This window comes from Chroicocephalus ridibundus, chromosome 3 (assembly GCF_963924245.1).
Source record: "Chroicocephalus ridibundus chromosome 3, bChrRid1.1, whole genome shotgun sequence".
Lineage (NCBI taxonomy): Eukaryota > Metazoa > Chordata > Aves > Charadriiformes > Laridae > Chroicocephalus > Chroicocephalus ridibundus.
The window spans coordinates 126,874,150-126,901,988 of NC_086286.1; the positions used below are offsets into that span (position 1 = coordinate 126,874,150).

The following is a 27,839-nucleotide window of genomic DNA, read 5'->3' on the forward strand; positions in this document are numbered from 1 at the left end:
GTGAGGTTTTCGGTCTCAGTGGCAAAGCTGCTGTCTGCTCAGCATGAAATATTGCAGCGTTCCCCCCAAAAAAGGTCCTGACGCACAGGGGCGGGCTGAGATGCGAGGAGGTTATAGAATCTTGGAATCACAGAATGGTTTGGGTTGGACAAGACCTTTAAAGACCATCTAGTCCCACCCCCCCCGTCATGAGCAGGGACATCTTCAACTAGATCAGGTTGCTCAGAGCCCCATCCAACCTGGCCTGGGATGTTTCCAGGGATGGGGCATCCACCACGTCCCTGGGCAACCTGGGCCAGGGTTCCACCACACTCAGCGTAAAACATTTCTTCCTTCTATCTAGTCTAAATCTTCCCTCTTTTAGTTTAAAGTCATCACCTCTTGTCCTATCACAACAGGCCCTGCTAAAATGTCTGTCTCCATCTTTCCGGGAGCCCCTTTAGGGACTGGAAGACCATTATAAGTTCTCCCCGGAGCCTTCTCTTCTCCAGGCTGAACCCCTCCAGCTCTCTCAGCCTGTTCTCCCAGCAGAGGGGCTCCAGCCCTCTCAGCATCTTCGTGGCCCTCCAGTCTTGCAGTGAAGTGAGGTTTTTAGTCTCATTGTCAATGCTGCTGCCTGCTCTGCACAAAATATTGCAGTATTCACCCCAAAAAGGGCCTGACACAAGGGGGGGGTACAAGATGCGATGGGGTCATAGAATCATAGAATGGTTTGGGTGGGAAGGGACCTTCAAAGGCCAGCTAGTCCAACCCCCTGCCATGAGCAGGGACATCTTCAACTAGAGCAGGTTGCTCAGAGCCCCGTCCCACCTGGCCTGGGATGTCTCCAGGGAAGGGGCACACACCCCAGGGTTCACCTGCAGCCACCCAGGGGATGAATGGCAGCGCCTGGGGTGACCCAAATCCCCCTCCCCACCAGCGCCCTGTTGTTCAACACAACCCACAGACCCCATTTGGCCCGCACCCCCTCACGAACGCCCTCCATGCTCGAGGACTACACATCCCAGAATGCAATGCTTCCCCTCAGGGCCGCGACAGCCCGGGACTACATCTCCCAGCGTGCACCGCGCCACGCTGCCCCCTTCCGCTGCCGGCGGGCCGCCGCGCTGCACGCCGGGAGCTGTAGTCCGGCCGGGCGTTGGTCAGACACGGTGCCTCCCTCCCACCGCCCCCGGTCTCTCCTCCCCGCCCCGCCGGGTGTCCCTCCGTAGACGGAAGCCGAGGAGGGATCGAGGGAGCCGGGGAGGTCGGGAGCGGCGCGATGGGGGACTCCAAAGTGAAGGTGGCGGTGCGCGTCCGCCCCATGAACCGGCGAGGTGAGACCCTCCTCCCTCAGCCGCCCCCGGGCTGTGTGTGAGGGGAGCGGGCCCGGGCGGGGCGGCGGGCCGGGGGTGCCGGTCCCCCACGGTGTCTGTAGGGGCAGGTGTGGGTCTATAGGCGTGTGTCCCGGCGCGGGGGCGTGTTTATAGGTGTATGTGTCCGTAGGGGTGTGCATGTGTGTTTTTATGTATTTATTTATGTATTTATTATGCACGCCTGTGTAGGTTTGGGGGCGAAGCCGAGCAGCTCTCACGAAGCAGCTGTCTTCACTTCCCTCTCCTGACGTCCTTTTCCTAAATTCGCCCTGTTTCGTGGCGCTTTTTTTGCCCTTTTTTGTTTTTTTTGCCCCCACCCCACCCCGGGGTACCCCCCTTTCCACACCTCCTGCACCTGCTTTACAGCCGGGCTGTGCCCTTTTCCCTCCTGGGAAAGCTCTTCCTTCTTCCTGCTTTCTGGGGCTTGGGGGGAAAATGCCTCTCTTTCTGTAATTTTTCCTTTCCTATTTCAGCTCTGTAACCCCTCTTCATACCCCTAGATGGTTGAGCGGGACGGTGTTAACCAGATGACAGAGGCACTGTAAGGGCAAAAAGAAACAAAAACAAACAAGAAAACATGGAAGAGGAAGTGTGAATTGACAAGAGAGGGTTTTTTTGTGGTTGGGTTGGGTTTTCTTTTTGTTGGGTTGGGTATTTTTTTTTCCCCCTCAGCGAAACTTGCCTAAGGGTTATGTTAATCAGACCGTGGTCTGGGCATCTGTTTAAATGTTTATTACTTGTCTTAATTAGAAAAAATTGCTCTTGATGGTGAGGAAGCAAGTATGAATAGGTAACTTCAGCCAAGGAATGGGAAGGTGAAGAAGGCAAAAATCCAAGAAACATGTAGGGTGGCTTTTTTTTCCCCACATTCTCATAGAAGTATGCCAATAATTCCTTTTGGGGAAAGGGAATCAAGTGAAGTCAGTTTAATAACTGAAGCAAAAAGGGAGGAGCGGGAAGGCCTTTTATCTCCTACGTGATCTGAAACAAAATAACTCTTTAATTCCTTTCAATAAATAGGAAAAAAAAAAAGGTAAAGCATTGAATAAAGTATTTCCATACCTTTTAAAATAAAAGCAGGGTAATGTCAAACCAAGTTCATGAGAGCTCGAGTCCCACATCCAAAATAGAGGAGATGGAGTTGATGTCCCTACAGCCTGGTGGGTTAGGGCAATCGAGGATGTTTTGACCAAGATCTGCATGTTAAATTTCAGGCATCAGCTCTCAAAACCAAGGGAGGGACCCATCCTTGTGCAGAATTGCCAGGAGGAGATTTAGTGACAGTGCGGAGGAGTCGGTGGGAGCTGGGATGGAATGGAGCTGAAAGGTGGTGCCTTGTTTCAGCGATAGACGTGGGCTTTCCTCTTGCTCATGTCCCTTTCCTGTCATAGGTCATTTCCTTGGCTGTGACCCAGACGTCTTCTGACTGTGTAGTGCTCTTTACCCCCGGGATTGTACAATCATTCAGGTTGGAAGGGACATCTGGAGGTTTCTAGTCCAACACGCTACTCAGAGCAGGTCCCATTAGATAAGGTTGCACAGGGCCTTGTTCAGTCAAGTTCTGAATCTCTGAGGATGAACAATGCACGTCTCCCTCCTGGCATATATTCTGCATATGTTCAGCCCCAGTTTGTGCACATGTAATGATCTTCAAGCTGTTTCCAGCTAGAGACTGAGTTCTGCAGAAAATATACATGGGGAAGAAGTGCTGGAAGTAAAGGGGAAAAACGATAGAAGATAATAGATATAGAGGAGTACATCTGTTTGAAGTTTCTGCCTTGCTGGGGAATATCCTAACACTGAGTTGCATGAATCTGGGAGAACGTATCTTGTTATCAGAGATATTTTATTCTGTATAAACTTAAAAATGTTATGGATTAGAGGGGACGGCTGTAGCCTGGCTGTTAGGAGACTCCCCCAGCAGTGAGGGATGTTTGAATATCAGCCTTTGCTGTCCATCAGAGAGACATGAACCCCACGCTCTTGGCACGTAGCTTGGCAATGGGGACACACCTCTCTGTAAGAACTGCTTTGCAGCTATTAAGCATCCTTTTATTTTCTGAGCAATACCTAAATCCATGTAAGTCTAGCCTAAAAGATCAATGTCTTTCTCTCCTTGAGACAAAATGTCCTGGAATTGATTTGCTTTTTTCTTTTTTTGAGCAGATTATTTGTCACACTCCAGATGTTTTGGTCAGTTCTAAACAACTGATACCTCCATGTAGTATTTCTGATGCTCCCAGAGTTTATAGAAACAAACAGCGTTATGAAGCCTAGTATTTTTCTGACTTACTTAATGTTAAATTTAAGAATTTGTGTAACTGATTTTTCTGAAGAGTCATCCTCTTGTAAGACGTCTGTGGCTTTGCTTTTTTAATAGGCTTTGAGGCAAGAGGCGGCTTTCTTGGAAGCTCTCTAATATGCACTTTGTTCTAAGTAGTGTTTGTATGGAGTTCTGGGGCTTTGGACCTGAAGCAAGTATTTGTTTTCTTCAGGATCACGAGTAATGTTCTTTCCTTCCCTCTGCACCGAAGGGCTTAAAACTGCAAACCTATCAGGTGGTTACAACTGTTGAAATTTAAGCTTTGAAATATTCTCAGCGTTTACTTGTGGTGGTGGTGGTTGTCTTTAGTGTTTGAATTATGAATTTCTTAAGGCGAGGGTTTATTAGGTTAATAAAAGCGGTATGTTTAACTATTACTAATTTATACAGCTCATAAAAGCGTAATAGGTTCCTTGCCTGCGTGTTGAAGGGGTTTCTATATCAAATAGGTGGTTATTCATAGTACTCGCATTTCACGGTGGTAGTACTGAGGGTCCCGCTTCATTCTCATGCGAAGTGGTAATCTGTAAACTAAGTTTATAGTACTAATTTTTAGCCGCGAGGGGAAGCATTCATAACTGTATTTGGGTTTCTTGGTTTATTGCATCTAGGTTACTTTTTTTTTTTTTCTTTTTTTTGCATCTTGCTTCAAATTAGACCCCAGTCCTACACACTGCCTACGGAAGCCATGCTTTTGTAAAACTACTACAATGTCAGACCACTTGCAGCGTCACATCTGCAGTTGTAGGCTCTGCTAGGTAGCAATAGTGACTTCTTTTTTTTGCATGCTTTCTACTTTGCAAACCAGGGTCTCGATTAGCATGCTATCATGAATTAAATAATTGAGCACTGTTTTGTTAGGTAAGGCTCTTAGTCTTCTGTTTCCTTGGTTTTGTCATTCACGACGTATTTCCCAGTGCACTGCTTTTTCAGATGGGTTTTTGATATCAATCAGTAAGTTCTTTTGCTGTTGTGTTTTGGACTTGCAGTGGATTTCCTCTTACAAATACTGCCAGTATTTGACTTCACTTAGCAGATACTCATTGTATTTCAGGTAAATGCTGCGTAAAGCTCGAGCCATACCACGAAGCAAGGCAAAAGACAGCTGGAGGCTTTTTAATTAAGTTTTGTCTTACTGAATGTTTTGGGTTGAGCTAATGTTGGTGTACAAGCATCCCATAAGTACGTTTAAGTCCTTGTGTTTCTCTGTGCCTTTGAATCAGTTCAGCGTAGTGTTAATTAAAATATAACATATTTTATCATTATTAAAAAACTTATGCTCAAGAGTATGGCTGATGACACCTTAAGCCAGTCAAAACTAGTGTTCTTGTGTTGTTACATCTCACTTGGGTTAATACTTTCTATTTGAACAAGAAAGGCAGGAAACTAACTGCAAAAAATTATGCGTTTAGTGCTTTGAATGAATTTATTGAGGAGCGATAGAAGCAGCGGTGCTGGCACAGGGTGGGTGGTGGCATTACACAGCTCAGGTGGGGAGGAGTGGTGTGGGTGTGCCAGGTTAGATTTAAACTGTATGGGACCACAGCCTGTATTATGTGTTTTTGTGTGGTTGTTTGTTTTCCCCTGCAGCTTACAGCAGAAACAATTTATCTATAAATTGGAGTTTGTGCAAGCAGTCTTACAAGATTAATTATGGTATTAGATTAAGTGAAATGGCACCTGTTGTATCCTGATGGCAATATGCAAAACACAAGACTTGTCTTCACCATTATCCTTGTCAGAAAAGAGTGCCTAGAGTTTTTAATATTTCCTTGTGATTGTTGATAACCTATAAAATAGTGTTTGTGGTATGAGCAGGATTAACCTAGAGGTACGGTGACAAATGGGTAAAGCACGTAGAGTTAGTGTTTCATCATGCGTTCCTCAGTGAGGCAATTGTATTTTAAGAACTCCTATGAGATTACAAGTTTACTCCCCACTGCCAAAGAACCAGCGAGACTACCAGTCACCCCAATGAGGATGCCACAAAGGCAAACAATTCTTGTGCTAATTACATCTTTAGAGCTAGCCCGAAGTGCAGTATGAGATTACCTTGCTGCTCTGGTTTCACGTTTGCTTGCTCCTCCTGAAGTCAACAGAAGATCAGATACACACATGCTGTGAATAGTTCTGCCTTGGCTTTTGGGTGGGTGGTGGCAGAGCAAACACTATTGCGTTTCAATCCTGTTAACTCTGAAGTCCCAGACGAAGCAGCAGGACAAAGTTGTGTGTTGAACTTCCTCAGAGCCCTTGCTGCATCAGAAGGTCACCAGGCTCATTTATTTAAATAGTCTCCATGAGCTGAGCAGCGCGTGCAGCGGCAGAACTGACCCTGAGTAAGGTTAATGTCCAGATACATGGAGTGCCTTTGCTAAAGCTGTTTGTCAAGCTCTCTTCTCGCAGAAAATGAAATAGCAGAAGATAGGATAATTTTTTTTTACCATTTGGGCAATATAGTGTTAACGTGTGAGGAGAGCTTGCTTACATTCAGTGTGCTGGTGAGTTTGAGTTGACTTAACACCTCATCATCAAGATGAGATAGTATTGTGTGCTCTTCCAGATGCACTCATACATATTTAATGATATTTAATTGCTTCAAACTGAAAATTTCATGAATTATATTTGCGCAGCTCATATATATAGCAGAGAAGCTTGAAAGATGCCTGCGTAGACTTCGTGTTGACAGACTTAAGGGCAAATCAAATTACTGTATTTTTGTCCAGAATGTATCAGTTGCTATGTCTTGTAATTAATGCCCTAAAAGTGCTATTACACTATTTTTTTTTTCCATTTTAGCTCTTAACATTGTCATTTAGATGTAAGTTATTTTCATACTCTCTCAAATAGTCAGTTAGTTTTTCCTTTATTTGTGTTGGCTTCTACATAGCAAAGGGCAAAGAGAAAAGTCACTCCAAGGCAACAAACACTGGCAGGGAGACCTGAGGACCTGTTGTGTTTGAACTTGCTTTCAGACTTCTTTTTAAAACAAAAAAACAAACAGCAGCCTTTTTTTTTTTTTTTTAGGTTGCATTCATTTAATCTGTGTGATAAATAAACTTTTCAATATTTTTAAGTTACTATTTATATGTTTCTTGGTGGTGTTTGCTTTTTTAGACCAAGAAAGGTACAGGAAACCAATTGTAATTTCTCACTGAATGCAATTGAAGGCTCAGGTCACAATATTCCAGTTCTAACCTTCAAGGGAATGTTAATCTCCTGAAAATCTACTGGCAATTTAAAATATAAAATTTCTATCGTCTCAGTCTTTACAGGAGATTATTTTGAGCTTTTGTATTTGGGGCCAATTTTGGCTTATGAGCTTAGTACATGCACTTTAAACCTTTCACATTTTATTTTTTATACTTCAGTTAGCTTTTCTGAAACTGTCCAAGAGCCGTGCTGGTTCCCAGTGACGCTGTCGAGCTTAGTGTCCTGTCTCCAAGGGGACCTTCGGTGTCAGTGCAGGTGCGGCTGCCCTAAAAATGGTAGTGGGACCAGGAGGAATCTGTCACAAATTTTATTCGACCTGTGTTGTAACACCAGGTTCACAGCTTTGTTTCAGTGGGGTTTAGGATCAAATGGTATTTGAAAGGGCTGAAAAACTGTCAACCATCAGAAACTAATTGCTTAAATTGAAATCTGATGGAAAAACATATATGGAAATAGAGGGTCTTGATGAATTGAGAAATGTTTTCCCTTAATTCATCTTACACAATGTGAAAAAAAAAAAATAGAGTACATAAAGAGGAAAATATGGAAGGTCAAGTAAGTTGTAACAGATTTTTCAGTTACCGTGGCTGTTGTACTAAAAGCCGTTATGATGCCACGGTCCCAACCGCTAGTTTAACAAATTGCAGACAGACTTATTTACTGTATCATCTTTCATTTTAAGATTATTTCGATCTGCTCTGTAAAATCTGTCCCTTAAGATCATTGTGTTTGGTTCTGAAATACAGTAACCTAAAAGGTGGGATGACTTTTTAGGGTAGTGGCTGAAAAAGCTCCAGTATCATCACGTGGTAGTTCAGGTGTTTTTGTTATGGCACCTGACGCAGCTGGGTTTGATTCCAACCCCTCCTAGAGTGAGTGAGTTGGGTACATCCTTACCCAACCAGTGGTGTAATTAGTTGTGGCTAATCATGAAGACAGTTACCGAACTGATCCATAAATGAAGGTGGAGGTTTCCCAGAGTGGCAAACGCCTGATGTTTTCCAAAATACTTCTCTCCCCTTCCTCCAGGATTCACAAACACACTTGGTCTCTGCCCCAAACTCGTTCAGTACATTTTAAAGTCGCACCTTTGCTTGTGTTTCCTAACGCCGTTGTGGAAAATCTGCCACGTTGAGTTTATGATTACCAGACATGTGACTGCTGCTCCAGAGGGAATGTGAACTCCTACCTGTTGTTGGGAGGATACCAGTGCCGCTGAATCCACCACTGCATGCGGCGGTTTTGCTTTTCCTGCTCTCTCTTGCTTACTGACTTTTCCACCCTGTTTGAAATGCACCGAATTTCTTAGGCTAGTGAAAAAGCCCAAAGTCTATCTGGGTGGTGTGAATTCTTTTTACAACACCCATAAGACTTATATCAAAGGCATAGTCAGTTAGGATTTACACGCGAGTGTGGTTTCAGAGAATCATAGAATGTGTTGGGTTGGAAGGGACCTTTAAAGGTCATCTAGTCCAACCCCCCTGCAGTAAGCAGGGACATCTTCAACTAGATCAGGTTGCTCAGAGCCTCATCAAGCCTGGCCTTGAATGTCTCCAGGGATGGGGCCTCCACCACCTCTCTGGAGAACCTGTTCCAGTGTCTCACCACCTTCATTGTAAAGAACTTCTTCCTAATGTCTAATCTAAACCTGCCCTGCTCTAGTTTAAAGCCATCGCCCCTCGTCCTTCTTGCAGCTAAGATCTGTGTTGCTTGAATCCCAGTTTTTATTGTCTTAGAAAACTTTTGTGAGGAGTGGAAAATCAAGGGAAATGGGAAGGAGAACAGCCTCCTTCAAGCCCCACCTTCCAGTTTCACAAGTGAAATAAGAAGTCATCTGAGAGACTCTCTGTGAGTAGCATGGACACACACGACTTAACAATTATTCTTGTACTCAGCTTTGCTTAACACTTCTACAGCTATGAAATGTAAATGTGGAAAAGTGACTAACACGTGTTACCCTTTTATTATGGACGTCACAGCTCTCTTACTCAGAAGCTATGAAAGAGGCTTTCATTCCCTGCAATAAATGTTCCTTGAGATGACGAGAGTTTTGAGTTTTAATTTTTCAAAAAGCAATTAGCTGATTAGTTTCTTGATTTGATGAAGCAAATGAGTAGTTGATTGTGTTTGCTTGGTAGTGACTGAAGGCAGAAGCAGGTTAGCAATAATAGTAGGTGAGATTTTTAAGTCTTGTGCTACAAGATTTGTGATATAGCCCCAAAGGCTGACAGTGAGCTACTTCTGTCATCCTTTCACTTTGCCTAAATTTTGTGCTGTCTGAAAAAACCAATTGTATAGTTGAAAGAAATAATAATACCAGGCCTTGATAAATGAGTCCTTACTGCAAGATGAACTAATCGGTTGGATGTACATGCTTATCATCGTATCTTGATGCATCCTAATTTTCCTTGTTGTGCAGAGGCAGCAAGTACTCTGCTTACCTAGGAGACACTGAAACTAGTAAAAGTAAGGGTGGAGTCCATGTGGGATCATATCCAAAAGAGCAGGAAGATAATTTGTCTATGAGGCTAACCTGCTTTAGTAATATTAAAAACTTAATGAGGTGGAAATTATGATGATAGCACTTGTGGTAGTGGCTAATATAATATTAATCTCTCAACCTACTGAAAGCATTAAAGAAATCAGTCAAAGAACATGCTTTTTTTATGGAGCCAGCATTTGTAGAAAGTGTGTGATGTGCTATTAAAACAGAATTTTAAACTATTTCTTCAACTAAAGGGAGAGTTGCCATGTGAGTCTTTTGCCAGGGTAACTGGGATAAGTAAGCCTTAAGGCTCTCTGGATACATAACCCAGCTTAGAGGCTGAATATAACTGTTTCTTAGGGGTTTATTTCATGGGACGGCATGAGCTGAGGTTGCTACCTGCTGAGAGAAGGTCTCTCTCTTCCGCCTCTTCTCTCCGTCCTGTACAGGTCTACCCACTGGTTTGCACAGCCTTTGATGTTCTTCAGAGCTTTCATTGGGCTGATGGAACTTTCTGTAGTATCTGAATACATCAGTGTTTCGTGTTGGGTAGTTTTCTGCCATGGAAGTAGCTTAAAATGACTTGTGGAGGAGTCTGGTGAGCACACTGGTGGTGGAAGGTGAGCAACAGGCACAGGTAACCAGGAGGAAGGCCTCAGACCTCCCCGTTTGGCAGTAGCTCTTGGGTTGGCTCACCACATCTGCCAAAACTGCCCTGTCCCCTGTCTGCAGGACACCTAGGTGAGGGATTTTAACGTTACCTTTGTGATGATGATCATCAGACAAGGTGTGTCATACATGACAAATTGGCTTCGAATCTTTCTTCTTTTCCTGTGAGGGCATGACTTTAAGGAGCTTCTGTATCCTGTCTGTGTGCTTTCTTACAGGTATTTCACAAGAGGTGTGATGAATGCTAGCAGGATCTTGAGTTCACGGGGCAGTCATGGATGCAAAACCTGCCATCAGCGTTCTCTCTCAAGAGACAGATTAAAAAATGTGATAGAGACCACACCACTTATATATAGCGTGTGCATACCTTATGCTTTGCATAAGGGAGGTAGCATGTAAAAACCTTTTTCAGTAGTTGAGGAAAAGCAGGTCATTGCAATACAGAATGTTAATCACTAACCAGCCAGACCAAGATAAAGAGGCTTGTCGGATATGGGATGTATAAAGAATATAATTTCATCTAAGCAAGCATGTATTGCATATTAATGATAGGTAAATTGGCTTTCAGGGTGTGGAGAGAAATTAAACACTAGCTTCTGAAACTTGTCTGTCTCTTCCTTCTACAAAAGCACAGTTTAATAACAGAGGAATAGTTTTGTTCGGAAGGATTTCTGCCTGCCTGCTATGACCAGTAATCTCAAGCTTTGGCTTGCTTTGTTGTGTTTCAAGTAGCAAAAGGCTATAACGTTTCTTTCAAAAAAAGTCAATGAAAGAAACTTCCTCTTATTATGTTATTAGCAGTAGCGAGAAGTCTGCAAGGTGCTCTGCAATAGTTAAGATCTGCGGTCTTTGCCTGGGAGATTTTCAGTCTGAGTTTATAAGGTGATGTAAGGTGAAAGAGCAAGTACCGGTGACGAAGAAGGGAAGAGCAGAGATGGAGGAGGATGAGGATTATAATTAACGTGATTAGACAGGAGCATATTTCGGTGATTCAGCTGAGGTGTTGAACCCCATACGGAGGTTATTCGGTGTAGCCCCTCGTCATCGCAGCATGCGAGGGCGTTGCAGAGACTTGCTGGCTGGGATGAGTGTGTCATGTTTATCGGTATCGGCATTTGGATGCACTTTCCAGGTTCAGCATTGGAGTGTAAGAACATAGGACTGGACTTGTTTATGTCCAGGCCCCTATGTCTGTAGGCAGTGGCTTTGACTGCAAGTGACTGTGTGCTTTTTTTTATAACTCCATTTGTCATTGGGTGGATACCTTGGATGGTTGTCAGTGTTATCTGAAGCTTTTATTTTGTTTGCCCTGCCTCCGTGGCTCAGAATTCTCATAACATTCCAAATGTTCTTATTACTCATAGTATATATCCCATTGCTTAGCGTCATTTGGAAGTGTTGGGTTTTCCAGCTGAATGGGAGCCTGTGGGGAAGGATAAGCCCTTTTTCTACACGCTCGCACCTAAATTATTTTTGATGGGACTTGAATTTCTCCGAGCAGGTGCCCCAGGACTGACAGCTGGCATGGCATGCTGCGGTGTCACAACACTGGCCGGGGAAAATGTGCTGCAGATGGTAGGGGCAGCTTTCCCTCCGAGCGTGTGAGGCATTGAGAGCGCACTAAGAAGAGCTGTCAACGTGGTGCCATGCCTAATGGGTCTTTTCCCCAGAAGAAATTTCATACTGCCTTGTATATGCTGATTGTCCTTCAGTAAAACCTAAGTGCTCTTTCTCGCTTTGAAAAGAGCGCATGCTTTAAAGCTGGACAGGATCCATCCCGTCAGAATATCTCTAGAAGTGGAATTTGGCAATGGTCCTGTTCCCATTCTCTAGCTGATGGGTGGCTGTCAGGCTGCATGAATAAATTTGGTGTCTGGAGGAAGTAATGGTGTATATAATCCTAATGCTTTAGGAGCAGCACTTGACACTTTCTCATTTCTTTATAGAGCTTGATCTGCATACAAAATGTGTGGTGGATGTGGATGCAAACAAGGTTATTCTTCATCCTGTAAACACCAACCTTTCAAAAGGAGATGCCAGGTAAGATTTTTGGATTAGGAAGGTCAGGTTTCGTATATTAAATATGAGGCTAACAAGTAGGAAATGTAGGCCTTGATAGAGGGCTTTCATTTAAAAAAATAATATATATTTTTTCTGCAACATAATTGTCATCAGTTATAATATAAGGCTGATTTTACCATGCTGGGAAGGTGCTTTGAAAACCTAGTGCTTACTGCATTTGCTTCCTGCTCTAAACAATGTGTTAGCAATTAATGGGTCTGTGAACGTTTCATTTCTTCTCATATGCTGTTACAGAACAGGAGAAATTTAAATTTGCAAAATAATTTCAGCGGGGCGCAGTTTGTCATTTTGGAATGAAATTAATTTTCACAATTATTTTCTCCCAATGGGCTTGTATTCATTGTGTAAGAAGGGGAATGGGAACATGCCGGAGAGGTGTCGCTCCAGGGGTGTCTTGACGATGGGTCATTATGTGCATCAAAAATACTTGGAAAGGTGGCAAAGGGTAGGGACCAATTTATGTCGGAACTGGTATCAATGTGTTAAATTCTGAAGCTGAAAATAATTGATACTACGTAATTGATATTATTTAATTGATATAAAATAATTGATAGGGTTAAGTTTGTGACTAGTTAATTTATTGCTTGTTTGCAAGGGAAGGGAGATGAAAAAAGATATGCATGAAGCAAAATAACAAGGTGGAGGAAAAGGCAAAAGCTGTTACTGGACATCTACAGTCAATCATGACCTGTTTTCTTGCGGGGGGCGGGGAGGAAGTGTTCTTAAGAGTGCCAGAAATGAGGAAAAAAACAAACAGTTAAACACCTAGAAAAGCTTTGTTTAAATCCAACATGTCATAGCTTTTTGATGTAAAGCTGCAGTGTATGTCAGAGGTCGGTATACATATTCTTTACCCAATCTCTGGTAATTTAAACTTCTCAAACCCAAGTGGTAGTAAATGGAAAAGCAAAGAAATCATTAGGGTTAATATGCACTTTCTGTTGCCGTCAGCTGAAAGACTTTTATAGACAGTGGGACTGGAGCTTTAAGAAGGTACTTAAAATCAAACAGGCTGTGTGTGGTGGGGTGGTTTTGTTTGTGTCAATATCTGCCTCCTCCAGAAACTCGTGTATTGTTTAGCTGCCAAATACCTATGTTGATTTGAGCCTTTAAAGCTGCTAAAAATGGCAGGAAATTGAGATTCTCGGAAGCCTAGTTAGCCAGAACTGTATTAAGAATGTTATTCATAGTTTCTCTAAGACGTGGCAACCAATCAAGTGCTGCAGAGTTTACACTCACTGATACATGTTTAAAAAATCGTTCATATTGCAGCCATGAGAGAATATATAATGTAAATCATGCCCCCTGGCCAGGGAGGGATCAGTTGGCAGTTGAGTTGACGTCCCAGACAAGATGGTGAGCCTAGTGTGAGAAACCAGCGTGCCAGACCAAAGAATACTTCATTTGCATTTTCACAAATACCCATTGCTAATCTGAGCAGGAAGCATAGTAAATTTATATGGGGGGATTTAATAGAAGAGGGAAGAGTGGAGGCACATTAATTGCACTAAAGATTTGCCTGCAATCAGTGAGACAGCATAACTCAAAAACATAGTTGGAGCAGTGAGGATTTGGAACAGGGTCATATCTAGAATGTAATACCCTTGAGAGAGGCCGCTGCTAAATTGTCTTGGCTTCTGCAGCTCCATCAGAGGAATCTTAAATACCAACGCAAGGGAAAGGTTGGCTTTAGTTACGGTTTTTCTAAGTTTGGGGGTTAATTTATGCTCAGGTTCTGCTTCTGTTTCCAAATCCACTGTCAACAACTTTGCCTTGTGCTATAAAATAATCCATTTTGATTTCAGACTTGTCTAGTGTCTAAAGTGAGCTGAAGGAATTCTGGCAAACCTAGAGTGCTTTTACTGAAATAGAGAACAGAAAATAATATTGTAAATACACTCTTTGGATGCTTACAAAGCAGGATAAGTTTGAAAATCTTAAGAGCTTTGCTGCATTTCTCTTTAAGATGCCAGGGTCAATTTAGGAACTCAGAAAAGACTTTTAGAGACAGAAATCTGTGCTGTCACGTCCCCACTTGTCATGACTCAGCCATGCTGTGGCAGGGAGTGACATTTGGAAAAACAACCGATGACTTTTGGAATTATGCATGTTTTCCCACTTCCATTCTCTCTGGTAGAAACCAAGTCTGGGAGACGGGTGGATTTAAATGAATAGTTTGATGGGTGAATCAGCCTGTGTCATATGCATAAGCATATTTGTCCTGTTTCCCCACGGTGGTCCTTGCAGGTCGGAGATACACATAACGTGTCTGTCCATCTGCAAAAAATGTTTGCCAGGCAGATCAATTAAAATGGGAAATACTTGACATACTGTTTTCAGTTGTCTCTGGGTTAAAGAGGAGAAGCAGGCTTTGGAGTTACTTCCTAAGCGATACCCACCTCTCCTCCCATGGATCCTGGGAACGAGCGTGTAAAGAAAAAGTCAGAAATGTCCACTGTGTTTTTATGTATTTCATATTTTGACAGATACCCAACTTGAGATGTGTGGGACCTGACTTTTGGAGGTAGTGAATTGCGTTGATGTAATTGCTACTGAAACATTGTCAGGTCTTCAGAAAAAGAGCGTCTCTTGCTGCTTCAAATTTTGCATTGAAAATTAAGGAATGTTTTGAAAATCCAGGTGATAACTGATTGACCTCACTTTCTTCTGCATCTGCAAACTGAATATATTATTTACACATTTCTCTTGAGACTTGAGCATCAATAAATGCATGTAAAACGCTCTCAAAAAATGAGGTATCTTTTCATATGTCTTCAAAAAGCTAGCATCCTCCTGTTAGTTATTCCTTGAGCAAGAAATGACCTTTCCTAAGACGGAGAAATGCAGCAGTTATTTTATTGAGCAATCCTTGATAGTGCTGGGCAGGTTTCGGTAATCTGATCGTGTACAAAAGATCAATTTTAAAATCTATCGGACGACCTCCAGACTGGGTGGGCTTTGTTACTAACCTTGGCCTATTGGGGGCCGGGTTTGGTTGAACGGTGGTTTCTCATATGAAAATGAAAACTATGCTGTGTGAAAACGCTCAACCTTTTCTTTAGTTGCTTTCACAAAATTATTTGCTGCAGAGCCTTGAGTTTTGTCACACATTTCTCCAAATGACCTCTTTAAATCAAAATCTCCGCTTTCAGGGATGTGTGAACCTCCAGGGATTCGCCGCAAATGAATGGTGTCATTAGCATGACTTGTCGTCTTTTTTGTTTGCCTTACGTAGTGGTCTGTTCTCTCTGTTGCAAAGGTCAAGGCTGAAGTTTTCTTTATCAACACAGGATTTACTGTGTGCCGCAAGGATTGCTCATAACCGTAGTACTTGGTGGTTAGGGCTTGAAAGAGGGCGTGAACTCATTTTGATTGAAGTGAATAGATAAGTCCTAGGCAACAATTGGAATGTTTATAGGAATTAATTTTTTGGAAAACCTCCAAATAGACTCTAATTACTCTAGGTTCCTTTATAGCCTTTTTTTTTTTTTTAACTGTCAATTTGCTTGTGCTGTCATTTTACGTTTCACAAACAAAACCTATTAAAAAGACCTAAAATTATTATTTTTGATGGCTCAGACAGAGGGGTTCTGTTATATACTGCAGGCGTAACTGTAACTGATGTGTAACTGATGCAAGCTCAGAAATCAGTTGTGTATTACTCTGGCACTGGCCTATGAATGAGCCGTAATATTTGTAAAACCAAGCATTTATGAAATCTGCCCAACTAAACACCTTTGAGCTTTGTATTTGGAGAATATGCTTAAAAATGAAAGGAGTGCTGACTTCTGGGTACTTTGTCGCAATTTGTGGTTTATAGATGCTTTCCCTCTTGTCTTGCAGAACAGTGAGATTCCGAAGCCTGGCACAGAGTAAAAACTATTTGAAGGCATGAGTGAGTGTAGCTAACTGAAGCTGACAAGTGTGTTAAGCCAGGCCGGGTTTTTCCTTTTCAGCTATTGTAATATCTTTATAATTAGCGCTTTGTAGTAGGCATTTCAATAATTGAGTATCTTTATAAATATTTTTTAAGTCTATTACTTTTAAGGTATTTATTCCTGGATTTGCACCAGTTTACTTTTGTATATCCCCACAGACAACATTTTTGCTCATGAAAGTTGTGAAACTTAAACTCAACTTGATTGTTTTCTAAGGAGTTCTGGAAACTGAGAAAGGGTGTACTGGTATCTTAGACTTGAGGATTTTTGTAGCCTTGAAACATCTGAGCTTGATGATTTCTGCTTTGCTGAGGAACTGGAGGAAGCCCAAGTGTACTTTACTTACAATGGAATACTTTTATAAGATTCTTCTACCATTCCAATTCCCACTTTCTAAGTGAGAGCCCTAAAAAGGGTTGTGGGGAGAAATAATTCTGGCCTCCTTTCCCTGTAATTAAAACAGGGTCATCTTTCAGAGCTGTAGGTAAATGATGTTTACCTTGTCGTGGCTACTGATAATAATACTCCCAAAGAGGAAGTTCTTTCATAATGAATTTAAAGATTGTCGAGAGAATAAAAACAATACTCACAGAATTTAGTGGAAAAAAAAATAAAATTATGCAGTAAGTCGGTAATAATTTGCTGATTTCAGATGAATGATGGACTTCAGGCAGCAGTCAGGTTGAAATAAACAGCCCAGTGTGTTAAAACTTTCCATGGTACGTCTTCAGACTAAAGTTGGGTTTTTTTCTTTCTTACAAAGCTGAAGAACCTTTTACTCCTTTTGAAGAAGTAATGAGGACTGGGACCAAGACAGGCAGAATGCTGTCAAAGGTGTAGCTATTGAAAAAATGGTACTGGAAAACAGTTATTAGGGAGTCCCAAGGACCGAGCGATGTTAGTTCACTCATTTTGAAGGGTTAAGTGTGATGTTGGTGAATGGTGACAAACACATGCAACTTAAAAAATAGAAGGATAGAATTTTGGAAGGGTTTACTAATTGTAAAACACTACTGCTGCTGTCATTAAAATTAAAACCTATCTATTGAGCCAAGCTTTTTATTCTATTCCAACATGAAAGTTTATAAAATGCCTAGACACTATGTTAAATAATATGTAAAGACCAGAGCTTTTGCCAAGCTCGGAAAGTGTATTTAGAACTTAATATGATCTTATCAGAGTCTGTTTTCACCTATTCTTTGCTCAGTTACGAAAAACTCGAATACGGCATTTGTGCGAGCCCACACAAGCTCTCTCTGCCTGCTCCCAGTTAGCCAGAAGTCTTGTGATGGTGTTGCCTGATGTGGAGCAGCACCAGTGAGAGCCAGAATAATCTCCTGCTTGGCGCAGCCTTAGCAACTATCCAATATTTGGTCTGCACAGAACACAGGTGAAGCCGGCCTTCATCTGTCTGCCATGTGCGTGTGACTCTTCAGCATGACTCGAGAAGTTGCCTTAAAGCTGGCTAAAAGCTGAAAATAAGTCACAACTTACCAGCTCTTGCTGTGTGGAGCGTTACAGATCTCGTGCTCTCTTGGTAAAATGAAAAATGCTAATCTTTGTGTAGCTGACTACGTGGGAAATGTGGTAAAACTTGTACAAAAATCAGTTTCTCTTGCAAAAATTGTAAACAGGCAATGTGTTGGTTGGGCAATATGCACATTAACCAGTGAAAAACTTGCATTAACCAGTTATAACTAAATTACCTTTTTGTGATGTGAGGAAGCATACGTATCACTTGTACAATTCACTAAAATGTGATACATGTGGAAAGGTAGGCAAAAATCCCTGTTAAAGGAAGGTTTAGCAAAAGTTGAAAATATCACGATCCTGTTTATCTAGCTTGTAGTATCTTACAATTTTTGCACAACTAATTGATTCTCCTCCTATCTTCCAGAACAGCATGCAGACAGTCAAGATGCCTAGAGAGGAAATGCTGATGTGATTATACAGGCGTTCTTGTATGTGTGTATAAATACGAACTGGAAAAGCTGACTGGTAGGAGTACACAGGAACACTTTGACTTTTAAAAATAACATAGGATAGCAGGAACACAGAGGGGTGCACACTTCACTTTTTCTACCTTAGGAAAGAATGTGCATAGTCAGGAAAAGAGGAAAATATATGAAGGTTATGCTATATATGGAATTAATCTGCAGAACTCTTTGCCCCAAGAAAACAGTGAGAGGCAGTTACTGGTATATAGTCATGGAAAAATACACACATTTTCTTGGAAAATACACCAGGAACCTGCCTGATGTTAGGTAAGAACTGCCTCATCTCAGGCGGTGTTTTATGTATGTGTCCCCAGTTGTTCACGCATTTTACTTAGAAGTATCAGCTGTTGGACACAGCCTGAGATTGAACAGTGAGTTTGGTGGACCATTTGCATGATGTGGTACAGTCGCTATTTGACAGCAAAGCGATTTAAAGGAAGAAATATTGTCGTCTTTGACAAGGGGTGAAAACTAATTGTATTGGATGAGCCTTTGCTTCTCTGTGTCTTTCCTGGCATTGTATGAATTCCTGCTGTGTTAAACTGCTCGGGATAGGAACAATTCAGATCGGGATGTGAGCGCGTGGAAACAACACTAACTGCATAGTTGGCTGTGTTACCTCCTTACGCGAAGCGGGAATGGCGTGCTATGCGGGTTAGGGTTCATACTGATGTATAAAACTAACTGAGAATGAAATTTCTGGGTTAGATGTTAGTTCAGCTTTGCCTCACGGGGAACAGATTTATGCAACGTCTCATAATGCAGAAATGTTCCCGTAAGTTTGGGTGGGAGGGAGAGAGCGTGTTTGTATTCCCGAGACTGGTAGCTGACATCCAGAAGAAAGGGAACCTGCCTCTCGACATCCATACGGGTGTTCTGTGGGCACAAAAAAGCTCACAGGAAATTCGTGTTTGCGAAAATAATGCTAAGAGATTTTTCCTGTATTGCCGAATTTGCCTGTACAGCTCTGTTGCATCTCTGTATCCAGCTCTCGCTTCAAGCACGACCTTGTTCTGTAAAGTGATGGTTGTTTCTGATGAGCTCCTTCAAGTATGTGTTGTTGCTTTTTATTGATCAAGTTACTGAACTGACTGAATAAGTTAGAAGAGGGGGAAAAAATAAGCCCCACCTAAACCAGACAAAGTAATTTAAATGGAATTATGGTAAAGCTGTTGCTTTTTCAGTCTATTATCAGAGTTTATTTTGTAGCAAGTCACATTAAACCTAGATTATGGAGCGTACTCCGTACATGTGCATTAGAGCTGGACTGCATCCGACTGCCAGTCCTCTATGTTTTACTGAAAAATGTCTTGTGATATAAACATTATATGTCTAAATACTTCTGATGAGTTACTGCAGTACCTAGATATCATTTTCTTAGAAGCGTGAAGGTGATCTGTTTGTTTGTCCTGGAAAAATCTTAAATCAGAGGAGAGTCGAGACAGACAAAGGATGGAGACGATGTTTTGAGGACAGCAGGGCTAGCGCCCTAACAAGGCTGTCACTGTGCTCCTCCTGAGTTTTCCCTGAGAATCCCCTGAGCGAGGGATTCTATCGCACAAGGAGGTGAACACTTGCCGTATAAAATACTCATCTCGTGCAAAACTGAGAAGTAAGGGCTCTGTCCGGAGAGACAGGGATTGCTGCACTTCAAGTTGTGCTTTTGAGGAAGTGTATGTGCTACAACTCACGCGCGTTGAGTTGAGTAAAAGTGAAAATGTGAGCTAGAAACCTTCCACAAGTTCTTGTCACAGACAAAAAAGTTAATAAAACTTTGAACTGTGCTTGTGTGTGTCAGTGTGCTTAGAAAAGATCTGTATCCTATTTTGTTTTGCTTAAGAAAATAAAACAATGACACTGTTAATTTATTAATATTTTTTTATAGACAGTTCCCCTCCTACCAGTTGGGTCAAACTATTTACTTCTACCTTCTTTTATGGCTAGCATAGCCGTAGCAAATTAGAATTATCTGTTATTTATAAACTCTGTGCCCGTATTGTAACCGAAAACAACTGTTACCGTAAGACATGTCCTCTTGAAATGGGAATCAAGTGTCCACACCACCACTAGGAATCATCCTTGGCCACCTTCTGTTCCTTAGCTGAGCAGGAAAGGAGTCCTTTTTGATCTTGTTGCCGATCTTGCCAAGTCAGTAATAACCTGCTTACTTGAGGGAAAGAGTAAATATCGTAGATGAAGAATTAATTTGGTTCACATGCCATGGAAAGCATAACCTTCAACTTGTGTTTCATGGATTCCTGACCTCTGCTACTTTTTCTTCTAAAAGCCTAATACATTTGTAAAGTACCTGCAACCTTAATTCCTCACTCAATTGAAGGCTTTTAATAGACTGGGTAATCTAGCAGCAAGTTCTGGAGTACCCTTAACATTGTTGACCCGCTTTGCAGCCAGTGTTTGGAGGTTGGCGGTGATAGTTGCTAAGCAGCCTGGCCTTCACGCAAACTTCTCTGGAGCTGGCGAAAGCTTCTGATGGCAAGTTATCTAAGGAGGGGACTTCTGCTGCAAATAGAAAGTCATTTGTTGTCCCTTCCCATTGCAAAGCGATATCGGCAGTAAGGGCCAGTTCCCAGAGTTTAAAATAAAATAAAAAAAGAAAAAAGAGCCCTCCTTGTGGCATATGAACATGTTAAATATTTGGGTGGAAAGTATCTTTTATTTAAGTTTCTATAGCAGTCTTGAGATAACTGTCAACAGTCTTGTTTTTAAAGCTAGTCTATATCTGAAGCTTAGAATATCAAGCTGTTTTAAGCTTTGAGGAGACTGTGATGTGTTAATTGTTTCCCTGACTTGTTAAATCCACAAGTTAAAACAGACAAATCCATTTGCTTTAAGAAGAGTCGGTTGGAATTTGGCTCAGCGTCAGTCGTCTTCTGGACTTCAGTTTCAATGGAATTAGGATTTGACTTGGTGTTTTCCAGTTCAGCCCAATCGCTGTCTTGACTTTGCTGCAATGTAGATTTATCTCTTATGAAAATAATGTAAAAGAGAGTAACATTTGATTTGATTGTAGTAATTCTTTGAAATGGTAGAAATCGAGTCAAAACTCTGTTCAAATGTGTGAAAATAAGGAAATGACACTAACAAATTACCCTGTGCTATTCTGACAACGTGAACGGAATGAAACACTGGATAGGTAATGAAAGCTGAGCTTTAAGTCTGAAATATTTGTTTCCTATGTAGATCTAATATGTTAAGAGAAGACTTACAGGCTTTAAAGTACATTCCCTGTTAAATCAAATGAAGAGAGGGGACTGACCTAGTGCCCACAACCGTGGGGCGAAGGGAATAAGGGTGGGGGAGTGAGCTTGATCTCCAGATCTGCCTTCAGTATTCTGAGTAAATATTGCAGCTATGAGCACTTAGGTGAAATTATTCCATCCTAATATTGAACTCTTAAATAATAATGCTTCATTGAGGTAAGGCTATAAAATGGATTTAGCGGTCAGAATGCTGTTGAATAATACTCCTGCAGGCTGAAGGATTATTTCAGTGGCCGGAGCCGCTGGATTCTGAGGAAGGTGATAGGTGCAGTTCAGGACAGTTTTTACAGCCTCGGCATTGGAAGGTATTTGCAGCGTCAGCGCATAGCTAGCACCTTCAGCGAGATTTCATGCCTGTCGACTAAGTTCATATCAATTTTAAGAACACAATTTAAAAAAAAAAAAATTAAAAAATACATAAAATGAGTCTGTTAAACTTCTTAGCTGCCTTAAACTGCTTTTATGCCCACCAGTTTTGTTTCGGGGATATTTGAGATTAAACTCCAAAATCTTGATCTCGGATTAACATGATTATGAGATATGAGAAAAAGGTGCAAGAGGAGATACTTCTTGCCATCCGACGTGATTGATTAGCAATGGCCAGTGAACAACTCTAATGCTTTTTGCCGCAATCATTTTAGATCGTGTGAATGTATCCCCCAAGCTAATTTGAAATTAGCCAATCTGAATGTTCAGAGTTGAGTGTCTGTGGCAGGACATGCTTTGATGCTCTCCTGAGAGGGTGGTTAAATGCCTGATGATATTATCAGTGGTTGTAACGCATGTACTTTTACGGTCAACTAGAATACGTGGGTAGATGATATCACATATAGTCTTCTGGATTCTTTAGGTTTTGGAAAATGGAATATAAAAACTGTCAGGGTTTGTTTCCTCAATCATTTCCAGGCTTATTATGAAAGGTGAAGAAAAGGAGAACCCTCATACCTCTTAGTGTCTCATATTCATTGTCCTGAGGAACTTTGAACAAGTTTTTGGGGTAATTTGTGTGCATCAGCTTGAGGTGACTTGTCCTTTTTTTTGTTGTGGTGGTAATTTTAGAATTAGAAGTTCAAAAGATGACACTGTTACACTTTATTTAGAGGGTTAGCCTGATTTTGACACCATCTTACAGTTTGGGAATAACACTACTGAACTCAGAGGAAATTGTAGCTGTGTATCTTTGTCTTTAAGCTCAGGACAATTGCAATTGCTCTAGCACATCAAGATTTGCTTTAATATTTGATATTCTTTTACCTATGTTAAATTCAGTAGACAGGAAAGAGATAAAAGGGCTGTTTTTCCTTCTCCTCTGAGGAGAAATCAACAATCAACATCTTGTAGGTGTTTTGGGAGTTTGTTTTCCATGAGCCAGGTCCGCAGGAATGCGGCATCGGCCGCTCTCGCGTGGGCAGCACCCTTCCCTCTGGGTTGGAAAGTCTGTCCTTCCTGGAAAGAAGCTACGGAGCTACGGCTGTGTATGGGCTCCTCCTAAAAGGCACACTAAAGTTCTTCTTCTTCCTGCTTTAGAGGTACCAAACTATTCTCCCTTGGTTTTAATTTACATTAAAATAACTTGTGTCTTCATCCGTTCTTTTGGTATGAAGCAGGACGATGTCTGATCATATCAGCTGTGGCTTCCTGTGCACTGTGGTGGTGCTGCGGGACGCGTGTTGCGTTCGGTGCTCTGGGAGTACGTGAAATCAAATAACATTTTAATTACTGCTTTAAAGCTCGTGGACGCTTTGATAAGCATATACCATCTTACAACAGTGCAGAGCCTAATTGTTGAGGAGAGAAACAATCAGGTTAAGTAGTGATTTTTTTTCTTTTTTTTTCTTTTTTTTTTTTTTTTTTTTGCTAAATGAGTGTAAAGGAAGAGGTCTGGACTTTCAAGATATCTGGGGAGAGGAAGGATGGACTTCTGGGAAGAGCAGTGGTTGCATTAGGGGGTTTGGGTTTTGCCTCAGCGCTCCCATACACTTCTTATTTTACTGTAGGACAGTCGCTTCAGATTCTGTTCTTCCATTTCTAGCCTCTAAAATCAACCTAGCATTTTTTCCATTTTTTTGGATGATATCTAGTGCAAGAAGGGTTTTATTGTTTGGGTACAGTGGTTTTTGGTTTGCTTTTTGTTGTTGTCTTGGGGGTTTTTTGTGTTTGGGTTTTGTGGTTTTTTTTTTTTTCTTTTTGACTCTTTGCTTTAAGCAGGAACCTTCCTGTGCTGATATATAATTAATTAGGTCACATAGCTCAGTGGGACCAGAACTCAGGGCCTCTATATTGACGAAAAGAAACCCTGCATTTTAATGTGTATTGTCTGAGGTTCTTAGACTAGTCCACTTACTTTCGTTTTTAGCCTTTTGAAAAGCACAATACCATTTTCTTTTTTTCTCCTCAGGGTTCGTAGGCTTCTGCCAGCAGTTTGTTCTGTTCCTCAGCGGTTGTAGCTCTACTGCGCTGATCAGATAAATTGAAATTAAGAAACAGGATATCCACCCAGCTTTTAGCTGAATAGCCCTTCAGTGATGAGCACTTCTAGCTTTCTGAATTTTCTGAAGTATTATTTGCATATGTTTATGATCTGAATGTTATTTATACTTGGTAACAAATGTAATTGCTTACAAAAATGTTACCTAATATGAATAACTCTGATCAAAAATGACACTATCAATTGTTTTCTTCTTCTGTCCAGTCTCTTTTCCTGGCGTGAAGGCTCTTCTTGATGCTCTTCGGAGCTCTTTGGTATTCGTCACCAGCCAGCCTCATCTAATAGCTCATATAGTTCTGGTTTCCTCCTGAAAACACAGCTAGAGATAATGACTTTGCAGAGTTTGCAGCTCTGGTACGATGGGAAGGGAGAATTACAATGTGCTCAGCAGCAAAATAAATACTTCAGAGGTGTGAAAAGAAAAAAAAAAAACAAAAAGCATATGCAAATTTTGTGGCTGAGAAGAAAGAAATAGAGAAGCTATCATCTGGTTTCTTTGCTCATCCGCTGAAACCACATATGTGCCAGCTGAGACTTAGAAGCATCTCTGCCGCCTACAAGTTATCTTACTTAGTTCCTATACTGCCCGCAACAGCAAATAAGTTATGAAGTAACTTCACGCTAAGACCTTACAGCCTTGCTTCACTCCAGCCTGTGCAACTGCTCTCTGCAAAGTTTGCACACATAGTAATTATCTCTTCCTGTCACCACTAAAATATGTTTCTTTGCTGCTGCGAAGAGTTTAATCGAATTGCAGGAAGAGCATGGCAAGTCCTTTACAGCGTACCCAGTACAGGAATTATACCAGCTTAGTAGAACGGGTTCACACTGTAATACAGGAGTACGAGCGATACAGAGTAAGCACACTTCTGCATGCTCAGTCATTAGCACAGCACTTTGAGGTCCCAGAGGAGGCCCCGGAGATGCTGCGAGGGCTGGAGCACCTCTCCTGTCAAGACAGGCAGAGAAAGTTGGGGTTGTTCAGCCCGGAGAAGAGAAGGCTCTGGGGAGACCTTATAGCAGCTTTCCAGTATCTGAAGGGCACCTACAAGAAACCTGGAGAAGGACTATTTACAAGGGCATGTAGTGATAGGACGAAGGGTAATGGCTTCAAACTGGAAGAGGGCAGATTGAGATGAGATCTGAGGAAGGAATTCTTCGCTGTGAGGGGGTGAGCCCCTGGCCCAGGTTGCCCAGAGAAGCTGTGGGTGCCCCATCCCTGGAGGGGTTCAAGGCCAGGTTGGCCGGGGCTTGGAGCAACCTGGGCTGGTGGGAGGTGTCCCTGCCCAGGGCAGGGGGTGGCACTGGATGGTCTTTTAGGTCCCTTCCAACCTATACCATTCTATGATCCTATGACATAGGTTTGGGAGTAGGCATAGGATAGTCCTCCATGAGCCTGACTCTCCTGACAATAAACAATCTTGTGGTTGTGTAGTGAGGTGTTTTTCTTGTGAAGGTGACACAAGGGGAAACTGATAAGAGCTCACAAATACCATGTGATGTATATCCTGGTACAGCTTCTTGTGAAACGGTGTGAACCTTTTGAACTAAGAATATTGTATACTTTGTAATCAAACATTTCCTCATACCTTTATTTTCCTTGTCTGTGCTTCTAGTCCTTGATCAGGTTTCTTAGGTGATACTTTCCCAGGTAAGGTCATGGCAGCAACCCTCTTCCAGAGGACGTTGCTGAGACTCTGCAAGCTCTGCATAGGCTGTTTTGCTGAGCAGGGAGGTCAGCTGCCAGCCCCCAGGTTGGAGATTTGGGAAGCAGTGGCATCGCAGAATGTTTTAGAATTGCTGTTATGGTGATAGCAGGCTTACTTGTGGCAGTCTTAAACATAGTAATGGATGTGTAGAGTCACAGACTGGTTGAGGCTGGGAGGGACCTCTGAAGGTCATCTGATCCAACCCTCCTGGTCAAGCGGGGTCTCCTACAGCTGGTTGCCCTGGACTACGTCCAGATGTTGGGCTTTTTTTGATATCTTCAAGGATAATTCATGTAGCTCTGTGCATGAATAAAATCATAAGTTGTTTGTATACTGTTGAGTAATGACCTTATTCAGAGTGGTAGAATTTGGGAAACACCTACCTTACTGAGATGTGGTAAGTAAGCTGGCAGTACTCGGTATAAATACTAGCTGTCACTGTATAATTGTATCTGTAATTAATATTTTTGAAAGTGAGAGACAGGTTCATTTTCAAGGCAGTGGTGATGTCAGCAGTTAATTGTAACTTGATTTTTGAGAGGTTATTGGCAAGATACAAGTCTTTACCTTTTGGTAAATTAGATTAGCAAAACATCCATCCAGAAACTGAAAAAATGAGCCACAATTATCGAGTGTTCATCTTGAGTGATTTTTTTATTTTTATTTTTTTTTATAAATGAGAAATTAGTTGATACCTCATGCTGGGATCGGAAAGAAATTCCAGCTCAAGCTGAATGCTCTTGCCTCAGTGCTGAGTGTTTCTTGTGTGTTAGCTGTTGGCTGCTTTGGCTGCTGTGTAAACAAGCTTTGAAGGATGCCAAAGGTTTTGGCCTTCCTAGGCATTGGAGGTAGGACATGGATCCTTTGGTGTTTTAATCATGTATCATATGACCAACGCCAACGTGGCAAAGATCCAGCATTTCAGTATTCTGCAGACTTGGCCATGGAAGCTTCATGAAACCTTCTGTCTCTTAAGTAGAGGTTGGGCAAGACTGAGTATTCTGGATATCACGTGAGGTAACCCTGATGTTCAGAAGAGGTCGAGATTTCTTAGGGGGAGTAGGTGGAGCTGTGTTTTTTTCTCCTTCATCAGTAAGTGTGGACATACCTTCAATTTCTGAAGGGCAAAAATCAAGTTTCCTGTTTCTTTGCTGTATCAGTTCTTGAATTCAGCTACCTGTCCCACTGCTGAACCTAAATCATCTTCTCTAGCACTCAATGAAAATAGCATGTAGTCTATTCTAATAAAAATCACTGGCTCGGAAATGGTTAGTACAGGTATCTTAAATTCTGCTCCTGAGCTTCCGTAAAATGTTTGCATTTGTAATGATGATGTCACCAATGGTACTGTCTGGGTTGGGCATTTATGACAGGCATCCAAGTTTACCTTTCAAATGGATATCTCATCTGCAAAGCCATGCTGCCCTGCTGTGATCTCACTCATGATTCTGCCCATGCCAGGATGTGTCTGGGGTAATTCCTCTGATCCTTTGTCCTAAATAATCGAGGATTTTAGATCGTAAATAATCAAGGATTTTAAAGATCATGGAGAGGATCATCTTGCGTGAGCTCTCACGGCAAGTGCAGGGCAGCCAAGGGATCAGGGCCAGCCAGCATGGGTTTAGGAAAGGGAGGGCCTGCTTAACCAACCTGATCTCTTTCTGTGACCACGTGACCCACCTTCTGGATGCGGGGAAGGCAGTGGACGTTGTCTATCTGGACTTTGGTAAGGCCTTTGACACCATCCCCCACAGCATTCTCCTGGAGAAGCTGGCGAATCATGGCATAGACAAGCGTACTCTTCGCTGGGTTAAAAACTGGCTGGGTGGCCGTGCCCAGAGAGTTGTGATTAAGGGGGTGAAATCCTCTTGGCGGCCGGTCACCAGTGGTGTCCCTCAGGGCTCAGTTCTGGGGCTGGTTTTGTTTAGTATCTTTATCAATGATCTGGATGAGGGGATTGAGTGCACCCTCAGTAAGTTTGCAGATGACACCAAACTAGGTGGGAGAGTTGATCTGCTTGAGGGTAGGAAGGCTCTACAGAGGGACCTGGACAGGCTGGATCAATGGGCCAAGGCCAACTGTATGAGGTTGAACAAGGCCAAGTGCCGGGTCCTGCATTTCGGTCACAACAACCCCAAGCAGCGCTACAGGCTTGGGGCAGAGTGGCTGGAAAGCTGCCCGGCAGAAAAGGACCTGGGGGGGCTGGTGGACGGCCAGCTTCACATGATCCAGCAGTGTGCCCAGGTGGCCAAGAAGGCCAACAGCATTCTGGCTTGTATCAGGAACAGCGTGGCCAGCAGGA

The 27,839-nt window shown here is 42.2% G+C and overlaps 1 protein-coding gene across 4 annotated transcripts in view; it reads left to right on the plus strand.

Moving 5' to 3' along the window:
• Positions 1-1,152: 1,152 nt before the first annotated feature.
• Positions 1,153-27,839, plus strand: part of KIF13B (kinesin family member 13B) — a 141,368-nt gene continuing 114,681 nt past the window's right edge. For 3 of the 4 annotated variants that reach the window (XM_063330699.1, XM_063330702.1, XM_063330703.1), the window contains exons 1-2: positions 1,154-1,316; positions 11,989-12,082. In XM_063330699.1, coding sequence (XP_063186769.1) covers positions 1,262-1,316; positions 11,989-12,082 — 149 coding nt within the window. In that variant the 5' untranslated portion in view covers positions 1,154-1,261. Of the gene's footprint in view, positions 1,317-11,988; positions 12,083-27,839 lie in introns of all 4 variants that reach the window. The other variant, XM_063330700.1, reaches the window with a different exon arrangement.